This window comes from Bufo bufo, chromosome 2, assembly GCF_905171765.1.
Source record: "Bufo bufo chromosome 2, aBufBuf1.1, whole genome shotgun sequence".
Classification (NCBI taxonomy): domain Eukaryota; kingdom Metazoa; phylum Chordata; class Amphibia; order Anura; family Bufonidae; genus Bufo; species Bufo bufo.
The window spans coordinates 766,115,819-766,131,960 of NC_053390.1; the positions used below are offsets into that span (position 1 = coordinate 766,115,819).

Consider the following 16,142-nt stretch of genomic DNA (forward strand, 5'->3'; position numbering starts at 1 on the left):
ATGATACCAGCCCACAACCAGTACTCCACCTCCATCCTTGCTGGCGTCTGAGTCGGACTGGAGCTCTCCCTGCCCTTTACTACAATCCAGCCACGGGCCCATCCATCTGGCCCATCAAGACTCACTCTCATTTCATCAGTCCATAAAAACCTTAGAAAAATCAGTCTTGAGATATTTTCTTGGCCCAGTCTTGACGTTTCAGCTTGTGTGTCTTGTTCAGTGGTGGTCGTCTTTCAGCCTTTCTTACCTTGGCCATGTCTCTGAGTATTGCACACCTTGTGCTTTTGGGCACTCCAGTGATGTTGCAGCTCTGAAATATGGCCAAACTGGTGGCAAGTGGCATCTTGGCAGCTGCACGCTTGACTTTTCTCAGTTCATGGGCAGTTATTTTGCGCCTTGGTTTTTCCACATGCTTCTTGCGACCCTGTTGACTATTTTGAATGAAACGCTTGATTGTTCGATGATCACGCTTCAGAAGCTTTGCAATTTTAAGAGTGCTGCATCCCTCTGCAAGATATCTCACTATTTTTGACTTTTCTGAGCCTGTCAAGTCCTTCTTTTGACCCATTTTGCAAAAGGAAAGGAAGTTGCCTAATAATTATGCACACCTAATATAGGGTGTTGATGTCATTAGACCACACCCCTTCTCATTACAGAGATGCACAGAGTGCAGCTTTGATTAGTGATCTGGACTTCCTATCGCAGTACTACTCATGTTTTTAATACAGATAATATAGTCCAAAATTGGGGTGACAGATTCCCTTTTAACGATGATATCTCTGGACTAGGAAAAGTAGTGAGTATCATCTTGTCAGCATATTTCTGTAGCATCAACAGCTAAAGGAAAATAAATAATCCTGTGTTTAACCACCTCAGCCCCAGTGCTTAAACACCCTGAAAGACCAGGCCACTTTTTACACTTCTGACCTACACTACTTTCACAGCCCGTTTATTGCTCGGTCATGCAACTTACCACCCAAATAAATTTTACCTCCTTTTCTTCTCACTAATAGAGCTTTCATTTGGTGGTATTTCATTGCTGCTGACATTTTTACTTTTTTTGTTATTAATCGAAATTTAACGATTTTTTTTGCAAACAAATGACATTTTTTCACTTTCAGTTGTAAAATTTTGCAAAAAAAAACGAGATCCATATATAAATATTTGCTCTAATTTATTGTTCTACATGTCTTTGATAAAAAAAAAAGAGTTAGGTAAAAAAAAAAAAATGGTTTGGGTAGTTTATAGCGTTTACAAACTATGGTACAAAAATGTGAATTTCCGCTTTTTGAAGCAGCTCTGACTTTCTGAGCACCTGTCATGTTTCCTGAGGTTCTACAATGGCCCAGACAGTACAAAACACCCCACAAATGACCCATTTCGGAAAGTACACACCCTAAGGTATTCGCTGATGGGCATAGTGAGTTCATAGACTTTTTATTTTTTGTCACAAGTTAGGGGAAAAATGATGATTTTATATTTTTTGATTTTTCTTTCTTACAAAGTCTCATATTCCACTAACTTGTGACAAAAAATAATAAGTTCTATGAACTCACTTATGCCCATCACGAAATACTTGGGGTCTCTTCTTTCCAAAATGGGGTCACTTGTGGGGTGGTAGTTATACTGCCCTGGCATTCTAGGGGCCCAAATGTGTGGTAAGGAGTTTGAAATCAAATTCTGTAAAAAAATGACCAGTGAAATCCGAAAGGTGCTCTTTGGAATATGGGCCCCTTTGCCCACCTAGGCTGCAAAAAAGTGTCACACATCTGGTATCTCTGTATTGAGGAGAAGTTGAGGAATGTGTTTTGGGGTGTCTTTTACATATACCCATGCTGGGTGAGATAAATATCTTGGTCAAATGCCAACTTTGTATAAAAAAATGGAAAAGTTGTCTTTTGCCATAGATACTTCTCTCACCAGCATGGGTATATGTAAAATGACACCCAAAACACAATCCCCAATTTCTCCTGAGTACGGAGATACCAGATGTGTGACACTTTTTTGCAGCCTAGGTGGGCAAAGGGGCCCATATTCCAAGAGCACCTTTCGGATTTCACAGGTCATTTACCTACTTACCACACATTAGGGCCCCTGGAAAATGCCAGGGCAGTATAAACTACCCCACAATTGACTCCCATTTTGGAAAGAAGACACCCCAAGGTATTCCGTGAGGGGCATGGCCGAGTTCCTAGAATTTTTTATTTTTTGTCACAAGTTAGTGGAAAATGATGATTTTTTTTTATTTTTTTTTCCTTACAAAGTCTCATATTCCACTAACTTGTGACAAAAAATAAAAACTTCCATGAACTCACTATGCCCATCAGCGAATACCTTGGGGTGTCTTCTTTCCAAAATGGGGTCACTTGTGGGGTAGTTATTATACTGCCCTGGCATTCTAGGGCCCAAATGTGTGGTAAGGAGTTTGAAATCAAATTCTGTAAAAAATGACCAGTGAATCCGAAAGGTGCTCTTTGGAATATGGGCCCCTTTGCCCACCTAGGCTGCAAACAAGTGTCACACATCTGGTATCTCTGTATTCAGGAGAAGTTGGGGAATGTGTTTTTGGGGTGTCTTTTTACATATACCCATGCTGGGTGAGATAAATATCTTTGGTCAAATGCCAACTTTGTATAAAAAAATGGGAAAAGTTGTCTTTTGCCAAGGATATTTCTCTCACCCAGCATGGGTATATGTAAAATGGACACCCCAAAAAACATTCTTCAACTTCTCCTGAGTACGGAGATACCAGAATGTGTGCCACTTTTTTTTGACAGCATAGGTTGGGCAAAGGGGCCATATTCCAAAGAGCACCTTTCGGATTTTTCACTGGTCATTTTTTACAGAATTTGATTTCAAACTCCTTACCACACATTTGGGCCCCTAGAATGCCAGGGCAGTATAACTACCCCACAGTGACCCCCATTTTGGAAAGAAGGAAACCCCAAGGTATTCGCTGATGGGCATAGTGAGTTCGTGGAAGTTTTTATTTTTTGTCACAAGTTAGTGGAATATGAGACTTGTATGAAAAAAAAAAAAAAATAAAACTCATCATTCTTCCACTATCTTGTGACAAAAAATAAAAAATTCTAGGAACTCGCCATGCCCCTCACGGAATACCTTGGGGTGTCTTCTTTCCAAAATGGGGTCACTTGTGGGGTAGTTATACTGCTCTGGCATTTTCCAGGGGCCCTAATGTGTGGTAAGTAGGTAAATGACCTGTGAAATCCGAAAGGTGCTCTTTGGAATATGGGCCCCCTTTGCCCACCTAGGCTGCAACAAAAAAGTGTCACACATCTGGTATCTCCGTAATCAGGAGAAGTTGGGGAATGTGTTTTGTGGTGTCATTTTACAGAACCCATGCTGGGTGAGAGAAATATCTTGGCAAAAGACAACTTTTCCCCATTTTCTTTATACAAAGTGGCATTTGACCAAGATATTTTTCTCACCCAGCATGGGTATATGTAAAATGACACCCAAAACACATTCCCCAACTTCTCCTGAGTACGGTGATACCAGATGTGTGACACTTTTTTGCAGCCTAGATGCGCAAAGGGGCCCAAATTCCTTTTAGGAGGGTATTTTTAGACATTTGGATACCAGACTTCTTCTCACGCTTTGGGGCCCCTAGAATGCCAGGGCAGTATAAATACCCCACATGTGACCCCATTTGTAAAGAAGACACCCAAGGTATTCAATGAGGGGCATGGCGAGTTCTTAGAATTTTTTTTTTTTTGGCACAAGTTAGCGGAAATTGATATTTTTTATTTTTTTTTCTCACAAAGTCTCCCTTTCCGCTAACTTGGGACAAAAATATCAATCTTTCATGGACTCAATATGCCCCTCACGGAATACCTGGGGGTGTCTTCTTTCCGAAATGGGGTCACATGTGGGCTATTTATACTGCCCTGGCATTCTAGGGGCCCTACAGCGTGAGAAGAAGTCTGGAATATAAATGTCTAAAAAATTTTACGCATTTTGATTCCGTGAGGGGTATGGTGAGTTCTTGATGAGATTTTATTTTTGACACAAGTTAGTGGAATATGAGACTTTGTAAGAAAAAAAAAAAATTCCGCTAACTTGGGCCAAAAAAATGTCTGAATGGAGCCTTACAGAGGGTGATCAATGACAGGGGGGGGTGATCAATGACAGGGGTGGTGATCAATGACAGGGGGGTGATCAGAGAGTCTATATGGGTGTGATAACCACCCTGTCATTGATCACCCCCCTGTAAGGCTCCATTCAGATGTCCGTATGTGTTTTGCGGATCCGATCTATGTATCCGTGGATCCGTAAAAATCATACGGACATCTGAATGCAGCATGACAGGGGGGGGGGGTGATCAATGACAGGGGGGGGGTGATCAATGACAGTTGGGTGATCAGGGAGTCTATATGGGGTGATCACCCCCCCTGGAAGGCTCCAGGGAGACGCCTGTATGTGTTTTGCGGATCCGATCCATCTATCAGTGGATCCGTAAAAATCATGCGGACATCTGAATGGAGCTTTACAGAGGGTTGATCAATGACAGGGGTGTAATCAATGACAGGGGGGTGATCAGGGAGTCTATATGGGGTGACAACCACAGTCATTGATCACGCCCCTGTAAGGCTTCATTCAGACGTCCGTATGCGTTTTGCGGATCCGATCCATCTATCAGTGGATCCCTAAAAATCATGCGGACATCTGAATGGAGCTTTACAGGGGGTTGATCAATGACAGGGGTGTAATCAATGACAGGGGGGTGATCAGGGAGTCCTATAGGGGTGATAACCACAGTCATTGATCACGCCCCTGTAAAGGCTTCATTCAGACGTCCGTATGCGTTTTGCGGATCCGATCCATCTATCAGTGGATCCGTAAAAATCATGCGGACATCTGAAGGAGCTTTACAGGGGGTTGATTATATGACAGGGGGGGTAATCAATGACAGGGGGGTGATCAGGGAGTCTATATGGGGTGATAACCACAGTCATTGAATCACGCCCCTGTAAGGCTTCATTCAGAACGTCCGTATGCTTTTTGCGGATCTGATCCATCTATCAGTGGATCCGTAAAAATCATGCGGACCATCTGAATGGAGCTTTACAGGGGGTTGATCAATGAGCAGGGGTGTAATCAATGACAGGGGGGGTGATCAGGGAGTCTATATGGGGTGATCACCACAGTCAATGATCACGCCCCTGTAAGGCTTCATTCAGACGTCCGTATGCGTTTTGCGGATCCGATCCATCTATCAGTGGATCCGTAAAAATCATGCGGACATCTGAATGGAGCTTTACAGGGGGTTGATCAATGACAGGGGGGGGTAATCAATGACAGGGGGGTGATCAGGTAGTCTATATGGGGTGATCAGGGGGTGATCAGGGGCTAATAAGGGGTTAATAAGTGACGGGGGGGGGGGGGTGTAGTGTAGTGTAGTGGTGCTTGGTGCTACTTTACTGAGCTATACCTGTGTCCTCTGGTGGTCGATCCAAACAAAGGGGACCACCAAGAGGACCAGGTAGCAGGTATATTAGACGCTGTTTATCAAAACAGCGTCTAATATACCTGTTAGGGGTTAAAAAAAACACATCTCCATCCTGCAGTGAACGATCGCCGCTGGCAGGCTGGAGATCCACTCTCTTACCTTCCGTTCCTGTGAGCTCGCGCGCCTGTGTGCGCGCGTTCACAGGAAATCTCGCGTCTCGCGAGATGACGCGTATATGCGTGACTCTGCGCAGCGCTGCCACCTCCGGAACGCGATCCTGCGTTAGGCGGTCCGGAGGTGGTTAAAGGGGTTATCTAACTTCAGAAAATGGCATTTATGATGTAGAGAAAGTGAATATAAGCCACTTACTAATGTATTGTGATTGTCCATATTGTCTCCTTTGCTGGCTTGATTCATTTTTCCATTGCATTATACACTGCTTGTTTCCAGAGGTTATGACCACTGTGTAGCAGGGATATGAAGTGACAGGGTAAGGGGAGCTGTTGCTCTCATGCATGTCTATGTGCGCTCCCACAGTCCCGTACACCAGAGAGGTAATTGCTTTTTCCTATAGTGTTTTCATGCACGTCCACCACGGCTGTGATTGCCGGGTGGTCGTAACCCCCTAGAAACGAGCAGTGTAAAAATGTGAAGGAAAAATGCTTTAAGCCAGCAAATGGAACAATATGGATAATTACAATACATTAGTAAGTGCCTTATATTAACTTTGTCTACTTGATAAATGCCGTTTGTTGAAGGGAGACAACATCTTTAACCCCTTAAGGACTCAGCCCTATTTCACCTTAAGGACTTGGCCATTTTTTGCAAATCTGACCAGTGTCACTTTAAGTGCTGATAACTTTAAAACGCTTTGACTTATCGAGGCCATTCTGAGATAGTTTTTTTTTGTCACATATTGTACTTCATGACACTGGTAAAATGAAGTAAAAAAAAAATCATTTTTATTTATGAAAAAATACCAAATTTACCCAAAATTTGTACAAAATTGCAAATTTCCAAGTTTCAATTTATCTACTTCTATAATACATAGTAATACCTCCAAAAATAGTTATTACTTTGCATTCCCCATATGTCTACTTCATGTTTGGATCATTTTGGGAATGATATTTTATTTTTGGAATGTTACAAGGGCTTAGAAGTTTAGAAGCAAATCTTGAAATTTTTCAGAAATTTTCAAAAACCCAATTTTTAGGGACCAGTTCAGGTCTGAAGTCACTTTGCGAGGCTTACATAATAGAAACCACCCAAAAATGACCCCATGGTATAAACTACACCCCTCAAGGTATTCAAAACTGATTTTACTAACTTTGTTAACCCTTTAGGTGTTTAGAATTAATGGAAAATAGAGATACAATTTCAAAATGTCACTTTTTTGGCAGATTTTCCATTTTAATAATTTTTTTCCAGTTACAAAGCAAGGGTTAACAGCCAAACCAAACTCAATATTTATAGCCCTGATTCTGTAGTTTACAGAAACACCCCATATGTGGTTGTAAACCGCTGTACGGGCACACGGCAGGGCGCAGAAGGAAAGGAATGCCATACGGTTTTTGGAAGGCAGGTTTTGCTGGACTGGTTTTTTTGACACCATGTCCCATTTGAAGCCCCCCTGATGCACCCCTAGAGTAGAAACTCCATAAAAGTGACCCCATCTAAGAAACTACACCCCTCAAGGTATTCAAAACAGATTTTACAAATGTCGTTAACTCTTTAGGTGTTCCACAAGAGTTATTGTCAAATGGAGATGAAATTTCAGAATTTAAATTTGTTGGCAAATTTTCCATTTTAATCCATTTTTCCCAGTAACAAAGCAAGTGTTAACAGCCAAACAAAACTCAATATTTATGGCCCAGATTCTGTAGTTTACAGAAACACCCCATATGTGGTCGTAAACCGCTGTACGGGCACACGGCAGTGCGCAGAAGGAAAGGAATGCCATACGGTTTTTGGAAGGCAGGTTTTGCTGGACTGTTTTTTTTGACACCATGTCCCATTTAAAGCCCCCCTGATGCACCCCTAGAGTAGAAACTCCAAAAAAGTGAACCCATTTTAGAAACTATGGGATAGGGTGGCAGTTTTGTTGTACTAGTTTAGGGTACGTATGATTTTTGGTTGCTCTATATTACACTTTTTGTGAGGCAAGGTAACAAGAAATAGCTGTTTTGGCACCGTTTTTTTTTTGTTATTTACAACATTCATCTGACAGGTTAAATCATGTGATATTTTTATAGACCAGGTTGTCACGGATGCGGCGATACCTAATATGTATACTTTTTTTTATTTATGTAAGTTTTACACAATGATTTCTTTTATGAAACAAAAAAAAATCATGTTTTAGTGTTTCCATAGTCTGAGGAGCCATAATTTTTTTCAGTTTTTGGGCGATTACCTTGGGTAGGGTATGATTTTTGCGGGCTGAGATGACGGTTTTATTTGCACTATTTTGGGGTGCGTGTGTCTTTTTGATCGCTTGCTATTACACTTTTTGTGATGTAAGGTGACAAAAAATGGTTTATTTAGCACAGTTTTTATTTTTTATATTTTACGGTGTTCATCTGAGGGGTTAGGTCATGTGATATTTTTAAATAGCCGGTTGATACGAACGCGGCGATACCAAATATGTATACTTTTTTTTTATTTGTGTAAGTTTTACACAATAACAGCTTTTTTAAAACAAAAAAAAAGATGTTTTAGTGTCTCCATATTCTGAGCCATAGTTTTTTTTATGTTTTGGGCGATTGTCTCAGGTAGGGGCTGATTTTTTTGGCGGGATAGAGGTTTGACGGGTTAGATTGGTACTATTTTGGTGGGCAAACGCCTTTTTTGATCGCTAGCTGTTGTACTTTTTGTGATGTAAGGTGACAAAAAAAATGGATTATTTAGCACAGTTTTATTTTTTTATTTTTTATGGTGTTCATCTGAGGGGTTAGGTCATGTGATATGTTTAGTAGAGCCGTCGATACGGACCGGCGATACCTAATATTGTATTATTTTTTCCCCCCTATTTTTTACCAATTTTTTTTTACTTTATTTGGGGAAAATGACGTTTTTGTTTATTTTTACTTGAAACTTAAAATTTTTGGGGGGGAAAACTTTATTTTTAATTTTTTTTTTTTCGTCCCACTTTGGGACTTGAACTTTTGGGGGTCTAATCCTTTACAATGCATTCCAATACTTCTGATCGGAATCGGAACAACACATGACGTACCGGTACGTCATCGGTCCTTAAGGACTCGGGATCCATGCCTTACCGGTACGTCATGGGTCCCTATGGGGTTAACTAAAATTAGACAACAAGTATTACAATAACAATACAATAAGTATTATATGTCTGTGTATCATCCTTACCACATCTGGAAGTTGATTAATAGTTTCTCCAAGCTCTTCAATGGCTGGATCCCCAGTAATATCCTATCATAAAGAAAATGTTTTTTTGTTAGTTAAACAGGTTTTCCAGGAATACAGTACTGTAGGTCATATTATAGGTCATCAATATCAGGTCAGTGAAGGTCTGATTCCCAGTACTCCCACCAATCAGCTATTTGAAAAGGCTATGGTGCTTTGATCCATGTATCGCCCAATAAATTTCCTGGTTCAATTAGAACTGGTATTTAAACAGTCCTCCTCATCATGCTATTCACATTTTGACATCATGAGACCAAGAAGACACCTAACAATTGATCAACAGTACTTTGCCATTACAAAGCCTCAAGAAGATGTTGTCAGACAGAAGTGGCCACTAAGTTTACAGTGTCACAGAGTGTCATCAGCAGGTTGCAACAGAGAGTCACAGAAAGGCAAATAGAAGTGGACGTCCTTTGGGCACATCCCACACTAATTACCGCATCATGTGAACCATGCCCTGCTGAAGAACAGTTGATGAATGCCACACAACTCCAGGCACATTTAAGGGATATGAGAAGCACCCAAGTGTCATGTCAGACCATTCAAAACCATTTACATCAGCGTGGTCAGCGTGCTAGATGACCTGCAAGGGTACCTGACCACACCACCAGGCACAGACTTCATTGTCTTGCATGGGCCATGGAACATCTACGATTAGGGACCAGTGGTCCTCAGTGCTGTTCACTGATGAAATTCAATTCATGCTGAGAAGAAAAGATGGCCGCCAATGATGTTGGAGACGTCAAGAAGAGTGCTTCTGTATGCATTAGCCACTGTTGTCATTGGGGTCGCATCATTAGGGAACGGCTGCTGGTGTCATGGCGCAGTGTGGGTAGTAAACTCCACACCGAACACTGGAGGGAAGGGAAGAGGTACCAGGCTTGGAAACTAGGGAAAGGGGAAAGGTCACCACCTAGTGAATCCCTAGTCTGAGTCCTGACTACTATCAGTATGAACAGACCTCAAGCCTCAAGCTCATACGCAGGTACCTAGAGCCTAATCTGACCCTAAGTGGCCCTGGAAATAGTTCCTTCCCAGTTGAAGGAACAGGAGGCTCCCTCAGGCCCAATACCAAAAAGACAGTGGAATACAACAAACAAGAAATAGGGAAAAGGACACTTAACTCAGAAAAAAGCAGACGAGCAGGAACTCAGAGGAGAACCAAACACCAGCACGTTCACAACGAGAAAGAGCTATCGACTGCATAGCATGATGGGTAAGACCAGACTAAAAAGAGGAGTGCTAATGACCACTTAAGAGACAAGAGGTGTGGTCATACCCAGCAACAACACAGAAACAAGTAAAACCAAAGAGGCTGTCAGATCACATCACGTGCAGCCATCTCTTAGATCTTCTGACCCCTGTCACGGGAGAGACAGCTGGAGACTGGGGTACCTCAAATGGAGCAACTTGCACTTTCTGCAGACCTGAATGCAATTGAAAACCTATGGGATCAGCTGAGTCGCCATGTAGAGGCTCATAACTCTGTACCCCAGAACCCTCATGACCTGAGGGTCGCCCTTCAAGAACAGTGCAATGTCATGCCTCAGAAGACAATAAGTCGACTTGTGAACATCATGAGAGGTCGTTGTCAAGCTGTAATTGATGCTCAAGGCCACATGACAAGTTATTGAGACATAGAATTTTTTTGGGGGTATACCCACCACTGTTGTTGGCTTTTTTTTCAATAAATTGTTTGAGATGAGGAAATCACCATTTCATGCTTCTACTTAAATGCCCTACTTTCATGATATACATGTAATATCACTGTAGCGTGAACTTTTTATGTTTTCCATAATTTTCACCCGAAATCCAAATAGCCCTAATTTTTTGTAAGTAGTATATATCAAATATCCAGTGATTGATTTTGTTTCAATAACACTTAAAACAATTTGTGGCACTAGGAAGCCCAAGCCAGCCTGCATAGACATAGCGCATAAGCGCAAACAACAAAGCATGTTTACCACTACAAGGAACAAGTGCTCCGAAGCATTACAAATATCTAGGGTGCAGGTGCAAGGTCTTCACCCCAGCAGCACTTTCTTGGAGTGCTGAGATTGCTGCCATTAGACTGCAACAACACTGAAGTATCAGAATGGTGAGGGAGACCAACTCCATTAATAATTATATTTCTCAACTAACTTGGAAAAGCAACAATATCCACTATTGGAGGAGTGGAGAGAGTGATCTGCTGTTGGTGCCATTAACAATCTATTATAATAGAACTTTCTTATATAATATTTAGAGATGAGCGAAGTTTTCAGAAAAATCGATTTGGACGCTTCACCGAATTTTTTCCCAAAATTTGCTTAATTCCAAACTAATTTGTCACATTAAATTGGCTAATCCCAGCCTGCAGGGAGTGTGTATCTCAGTGTACATCACTGTGCATTGCAGAAACATGCATAGCTAATCCTTTCTGGTAGTGAAACAGTTACTGTGCGTCAGTATGACAGGCAGGTGACAGGCATCACTTTTAAGCTCAATTAACACATCAGTTATTTAGTCAGTTACGGGTCAAAAACACAGGTGCAGATCTTTTCATGATACCTTATCTGAGATTAGAAATGGCTTCTGATTTTGGCTCAGCATACAGTGACTGCTGGAATTAACTGACCAAATAACTGAAGTCCGTTTTGCAGCCCATAGACTTCTATTATGACGGAATGAATAACAGAATGCCTCTAAAGGCATTCTGTTATGCATTCCAGTAAAAGAATTGTGTTATGGTCCATGGTAACAGAATCCATAATGCAATTTACTTTTTACCACTAAATGAAGTGTGAACGAATTTCATAAGCGGAAATGCGCTCATCTCTAGTTATAATGTACTGAACCGTGCAATGGCCCAAGATTCTACTATAGAGTGAAAGAGCTGTCTCATTTTACATTGTCTGCTGATTCCACATAGATTGCTAGATAACCTGTTTTGTTAGCCAATGATACAAGTAGTGGCCCCATGACAGAGTGGAGAGGGTGTCAGCAGAAGGTTAGTGTTTAAGTCACTGTTCAAGTTTCAACCCAAAAACAAAAAAAAATTGAATTCTGTGTTTTGAGCATCCGCCTTCACAAGGTCAGTATTTAGTCAGTAATTGATCCATATTGGTAAGGCAAAAACAGGAGTGGGTCCACAACAGAGATGACACCTGATAGAAATGTTTGCATGTCTTCTGTGTTTTGGACCCACTCCTGCCAAACCGTGATCAAATCCTGGTGAAAATACTGACTGTGTGATTGAGGCCTTATGGATCCTCCAAAGACAAGATCCGTTGTGTTTTTCATTTTTCAATTCTTCTGATAGAAGAAGAAGGGTAAAAAACTGTGATGTCAACAAGGCCAAACAAGGACACTAGTGGCCCCATCACAGAGTGGGGAGGGTGGCAACAGCATGAGAAGTCAAGATAGTGGCCCAGTCACAAAATGGTGAGGATGGCAACAGCATGAGCCATCAACATACAGGGAGTGCAGAATTATTAGGCAAGTTGTATTTTTGAGGATTAATTTTATTATTGAACAACAACCATGTTCTCAATGAACCCAAAAAACTCATTAATATCAAAGCTGAATATTTTTGGAAGTAGTTTTTAGTTTGTTTTTAGTTTTAGCTATTTTAGGGGGATATCTGTGTGTGCAGGTGACTATTACTGTGCATAATTATTAGGCAACTTAACAAAAAACAAATATATACCCATTTCAATTATTTATTTTTACCAGTGAAACCAATATAGCATCTCAACATTCACAAATATACATTTCTGACATTCAAAAACTAAACAAAAACAAATCAGTGACCAATATAGCCACCTTTCTTTGCAAGGACACTCAAAAGCCTGCCATCCATGGATTCTGTCAGTGTTTTGATCTGTTCACCATCAACATTGCGTGCAGCAGCAACCACAGCCTCCCAGACACTGTTCAGAGAGGTGTACTGTTTTCCCTCCTTGTAAATCTCACATTTGATGATGGACCACAGGTTCTCAATGGGGTTCAGATCAGGTGAACAAGGAGGCCATGTCATTAGATTTTCTTCTTTTATACCCTTTCTTGCCAGCCACGCTGTGGAGTACTTGGATGCGTGTGATGGAGCATTGTCCTGCATGAAAATCATGTTTTTCTTGAAGGATGCAGACTTCTTCCTGTACCACTGCTTGAAGAAGGTGTCTTCCAGAAACTGGCAGTAGGACTGGGAGTTGAGCTTGACTCCATCCTCAACCCGAAAAGGCCCCACAAGCTCATCTTTGATGATACCAGCCCAAACCAGTACTCCACCTCCACCTTGCTAGCGTCTGAGTCGGACTGGAGCTCTCTGCCCTTTACCAATCCAGCCACGGGCCCATCCATCTGGCCCATCAAGATTCACTCTCATTTCATCAGTCCATAAAACCTTAGAAAAATCAGTCTTGAGATATTTCTTGGCCCAGTCTTGACGTTTCAGCTTGTGTGTCTTCAGTGGTGGTCGTCTTTCAGCCTTTCTTACCTTGGCCATGTCTCTGAGTATTGCACACCTTGTGCTTTTGGGCACTCCAGTGATGTTGCAGCTCTGAAATATGGCCAAACTGGTGGCAAGTGGCATCTTGGCAGCTGCACGCTTGACTTTTCTCAGTTCATGGGCAGTTATTTTGCGCCTTGGTTTTTCCACACGCTTCTTGCGACCCTGTTGACTATTTTGAATGAAACGCTTGATTGTTCGATGATCACGCTTCAGAAGCTTTGCAATTTAAAGAGTGCTGCATCCCTCTGCAAGATATCTCACTATTTTTGACTTTTCTGAGCCTGTCAAGTCCTTCTTTTGACCCATTTTGCCAAAGGAAAGGAAGTTGCCTAATAATTATGCACACCTAATATAGGGTGTTGATGTCATTAGACCACACCCCTTCTCATTACAGAGATGCACATCACCTAATATGCTTAATTGGTAGTAGGCTTTCGAGCCTATACAGCTTGGAGTAAGACAACATGCATAAAGAGGATGATGTGGTCAAAATACTCATTTGCCTAATAATTCTGCACGCAGTGTAGTGGTTCAGTCACAGAGTGGGGAGATGGTGGGCAACAGCAGTGTCAATAGCAGCAAAAGATGGTGGCAGTAGGAGCAGATGGCAGCATAGACAGCAGGTGTGTTTGGCATCCGGTGGCTGCCAGCATCAGAATAGTGGCTAAAGCACATGGCCAGAAGTAACAGTCAATTTTTCATGATCTTATGGTGTGGCAGTACACTGCAGTCAGAACATTACTGCCAGAATGATCTAGTCTGATGCATCAGGAACTGGTGTGTGGAAACTCTGGCTGATCCACGCCTGATTAATTTTTATAAAGGAGTTCTCTTTGGGGTAACTATGACACTACTGCCTGGGCAGAAAAGCTTGTCTAGGGAAAACTCGGCCAGTTGATGTCACACTTCAAGCCTAGCTGCTCAGTAGTCCAGGATCTTGGATCTGGGGTGACAGGGTGCACGCCAAGTATGCCACCATCTGCTGGTTCAGGTTCTTCTCCATGTCATGCTGCTGCTGGCTGGTTTCTTTAGTTGGGGGGGGGGGGGGGGGGTGAAGAAACATGCTCATCAGAGACACATTTCAGTGGTTCTTATGTGATTAAGAATGCCTTCCTGGACTTGCAGTGACTGAATGGTCTGCCTTAGCACTGCTTGGTCTGCAACATTCCAACTCGCTAGAATTCCACCTTATCTATGATGGTGAATCTGTACAGCAGTGTAAAGCAATCAATGATTACATCATGCACTAGACCAGTGTTTCCCAACCAGTGTGCCTCCAGCTGTTGCAAAACTACAACTCCCAGCATGCCCGGACAGCCTTTGAGCGACAGAGGCAATATTTGAATTTGCGATATTTTGCGAATATTTGAGCGTATAGTCGCGAATTTGAGAATTTGTGATCTCCAGTCATTATTTTCTTGATTGCAAAAATCGGCAATCGGAAAATTCGCGAGAAAAATTTGCAATACGAAAATTCGCAATCAACACTACTCCTAAAGTCAAAGATATTGTAGCCTTCTCATTGGCCCATCATGATGGGAGGAGACTCTTGTTATAAATATTTATAAGGGCACCTGTTCATTGTAGTATTCACAAGGGTGTTACAAATGTGTTGATACCAATTGTGATGTGATTTCATTTCCTGTTTAAATTGATTGGCAGGGTCAGGTGACTAAGCCTATAAACATGTGATATCTATAGTTGTTAAACATGCAGTTGAGGAAGGCTGGACGGGCCAAAACGCGTCACGCCTGCTGGGATTTAGTCTAACTTTTTAGTGCAGGAGGACGAGGCTGATGATGATGGCGATGATGACATGATATGTACTGTCTGAACAACCAGGTTCAGTCCTACCTGGATTGTGGCCTTTCCACAGCACATACCCTCTTCCCTGACCCCATGGACTTCTGGGCAGGCAGATTGGAACAGTGGCCAGAACTGGCCCAGCTTGCTATTTCTGTACTGTCATGACCAGCCACCAGTGTTATCTCACAGAGGTTATTTAGCATGGCAGGTGGTGTCATCACATCAAAATGGACAAACTTGTCCTTTACAAGTGTACAAAACATCACATTTGTCAAAATTAATGAAACATGGATCAGTGAGAATTTTCACATACCTCCATTTGAAACCAATGAATAGATCTGTCATTGCTGACTCTGGCTTCTGCTGCTGCCACTACTATCACCCCTACACAGCCATACTCAATTCTGTACTGCAAATGCTGCTGTTACTATTTCCCCTACACAGCTGCAAATTACCTGCTTTTACATTTAGTTTCCACATCCACACGGTACTGCTACTGCTCCCAAAACATTTTTGGAAATTGTTCACAAGAAGCCACTGCTTCTTTCAAAATTAACATGGCTCCGTGATGGTATAATTTTTGGCTGCTTCTTTAGAACAAGCCTCAGTTTTTTTTCCAATACTGTCCTCATTAATCCCTTCATGACTTCTGCTGAACATGTAGCTACTAGATACCTGCTGTTTTATGCAACAGACACCTGAAGGCAGAGTCCATGATCAGCGATATCAACGATGAATGACATAGTGAATCTCCCATAGACTGCAATTAGAAAATCATTGCCGTCTATGGGAGATTCACTATGTTCCGGACAACCCATTGCCAGGACAACCTGTGTGAAGATGTTCATAGGATGGAGGCATACTTCTATTTGTTCGTCTGAGGCTCTGTTCCAGAATTATGATAGTTTTTCCTAATTTAGGCCTTTGCTGCAATGAGCGCATCACCAC

The 16,142-nt window shown here is 41.9% G+C and overlaps 1 protein-coding gene across 3 annotated transcripts in view; it reads right to left on the minus strand.

Moving 5' to 3' along the window:
- Positions 1-16,142, minus strand: part of LOC120990315 — a 459,898-nt gene that overhangs the window by 414,530 nt on the left and 29,226 nt on the right. For all 3 annotated transcript variants that reach the window (XM_040419046.1, XM_040419047.1, XM_040419045.1), the window contains exon 4: positions 8,840-8,902. In XM_040419046.1, coding sequence (XP_040274980.1) covers positions 8,840-8,902 — 63 coding nt within the window. The remainder of the gene's footprint in view (positions 1-8,839; positions 8,903-16,142) is intronic.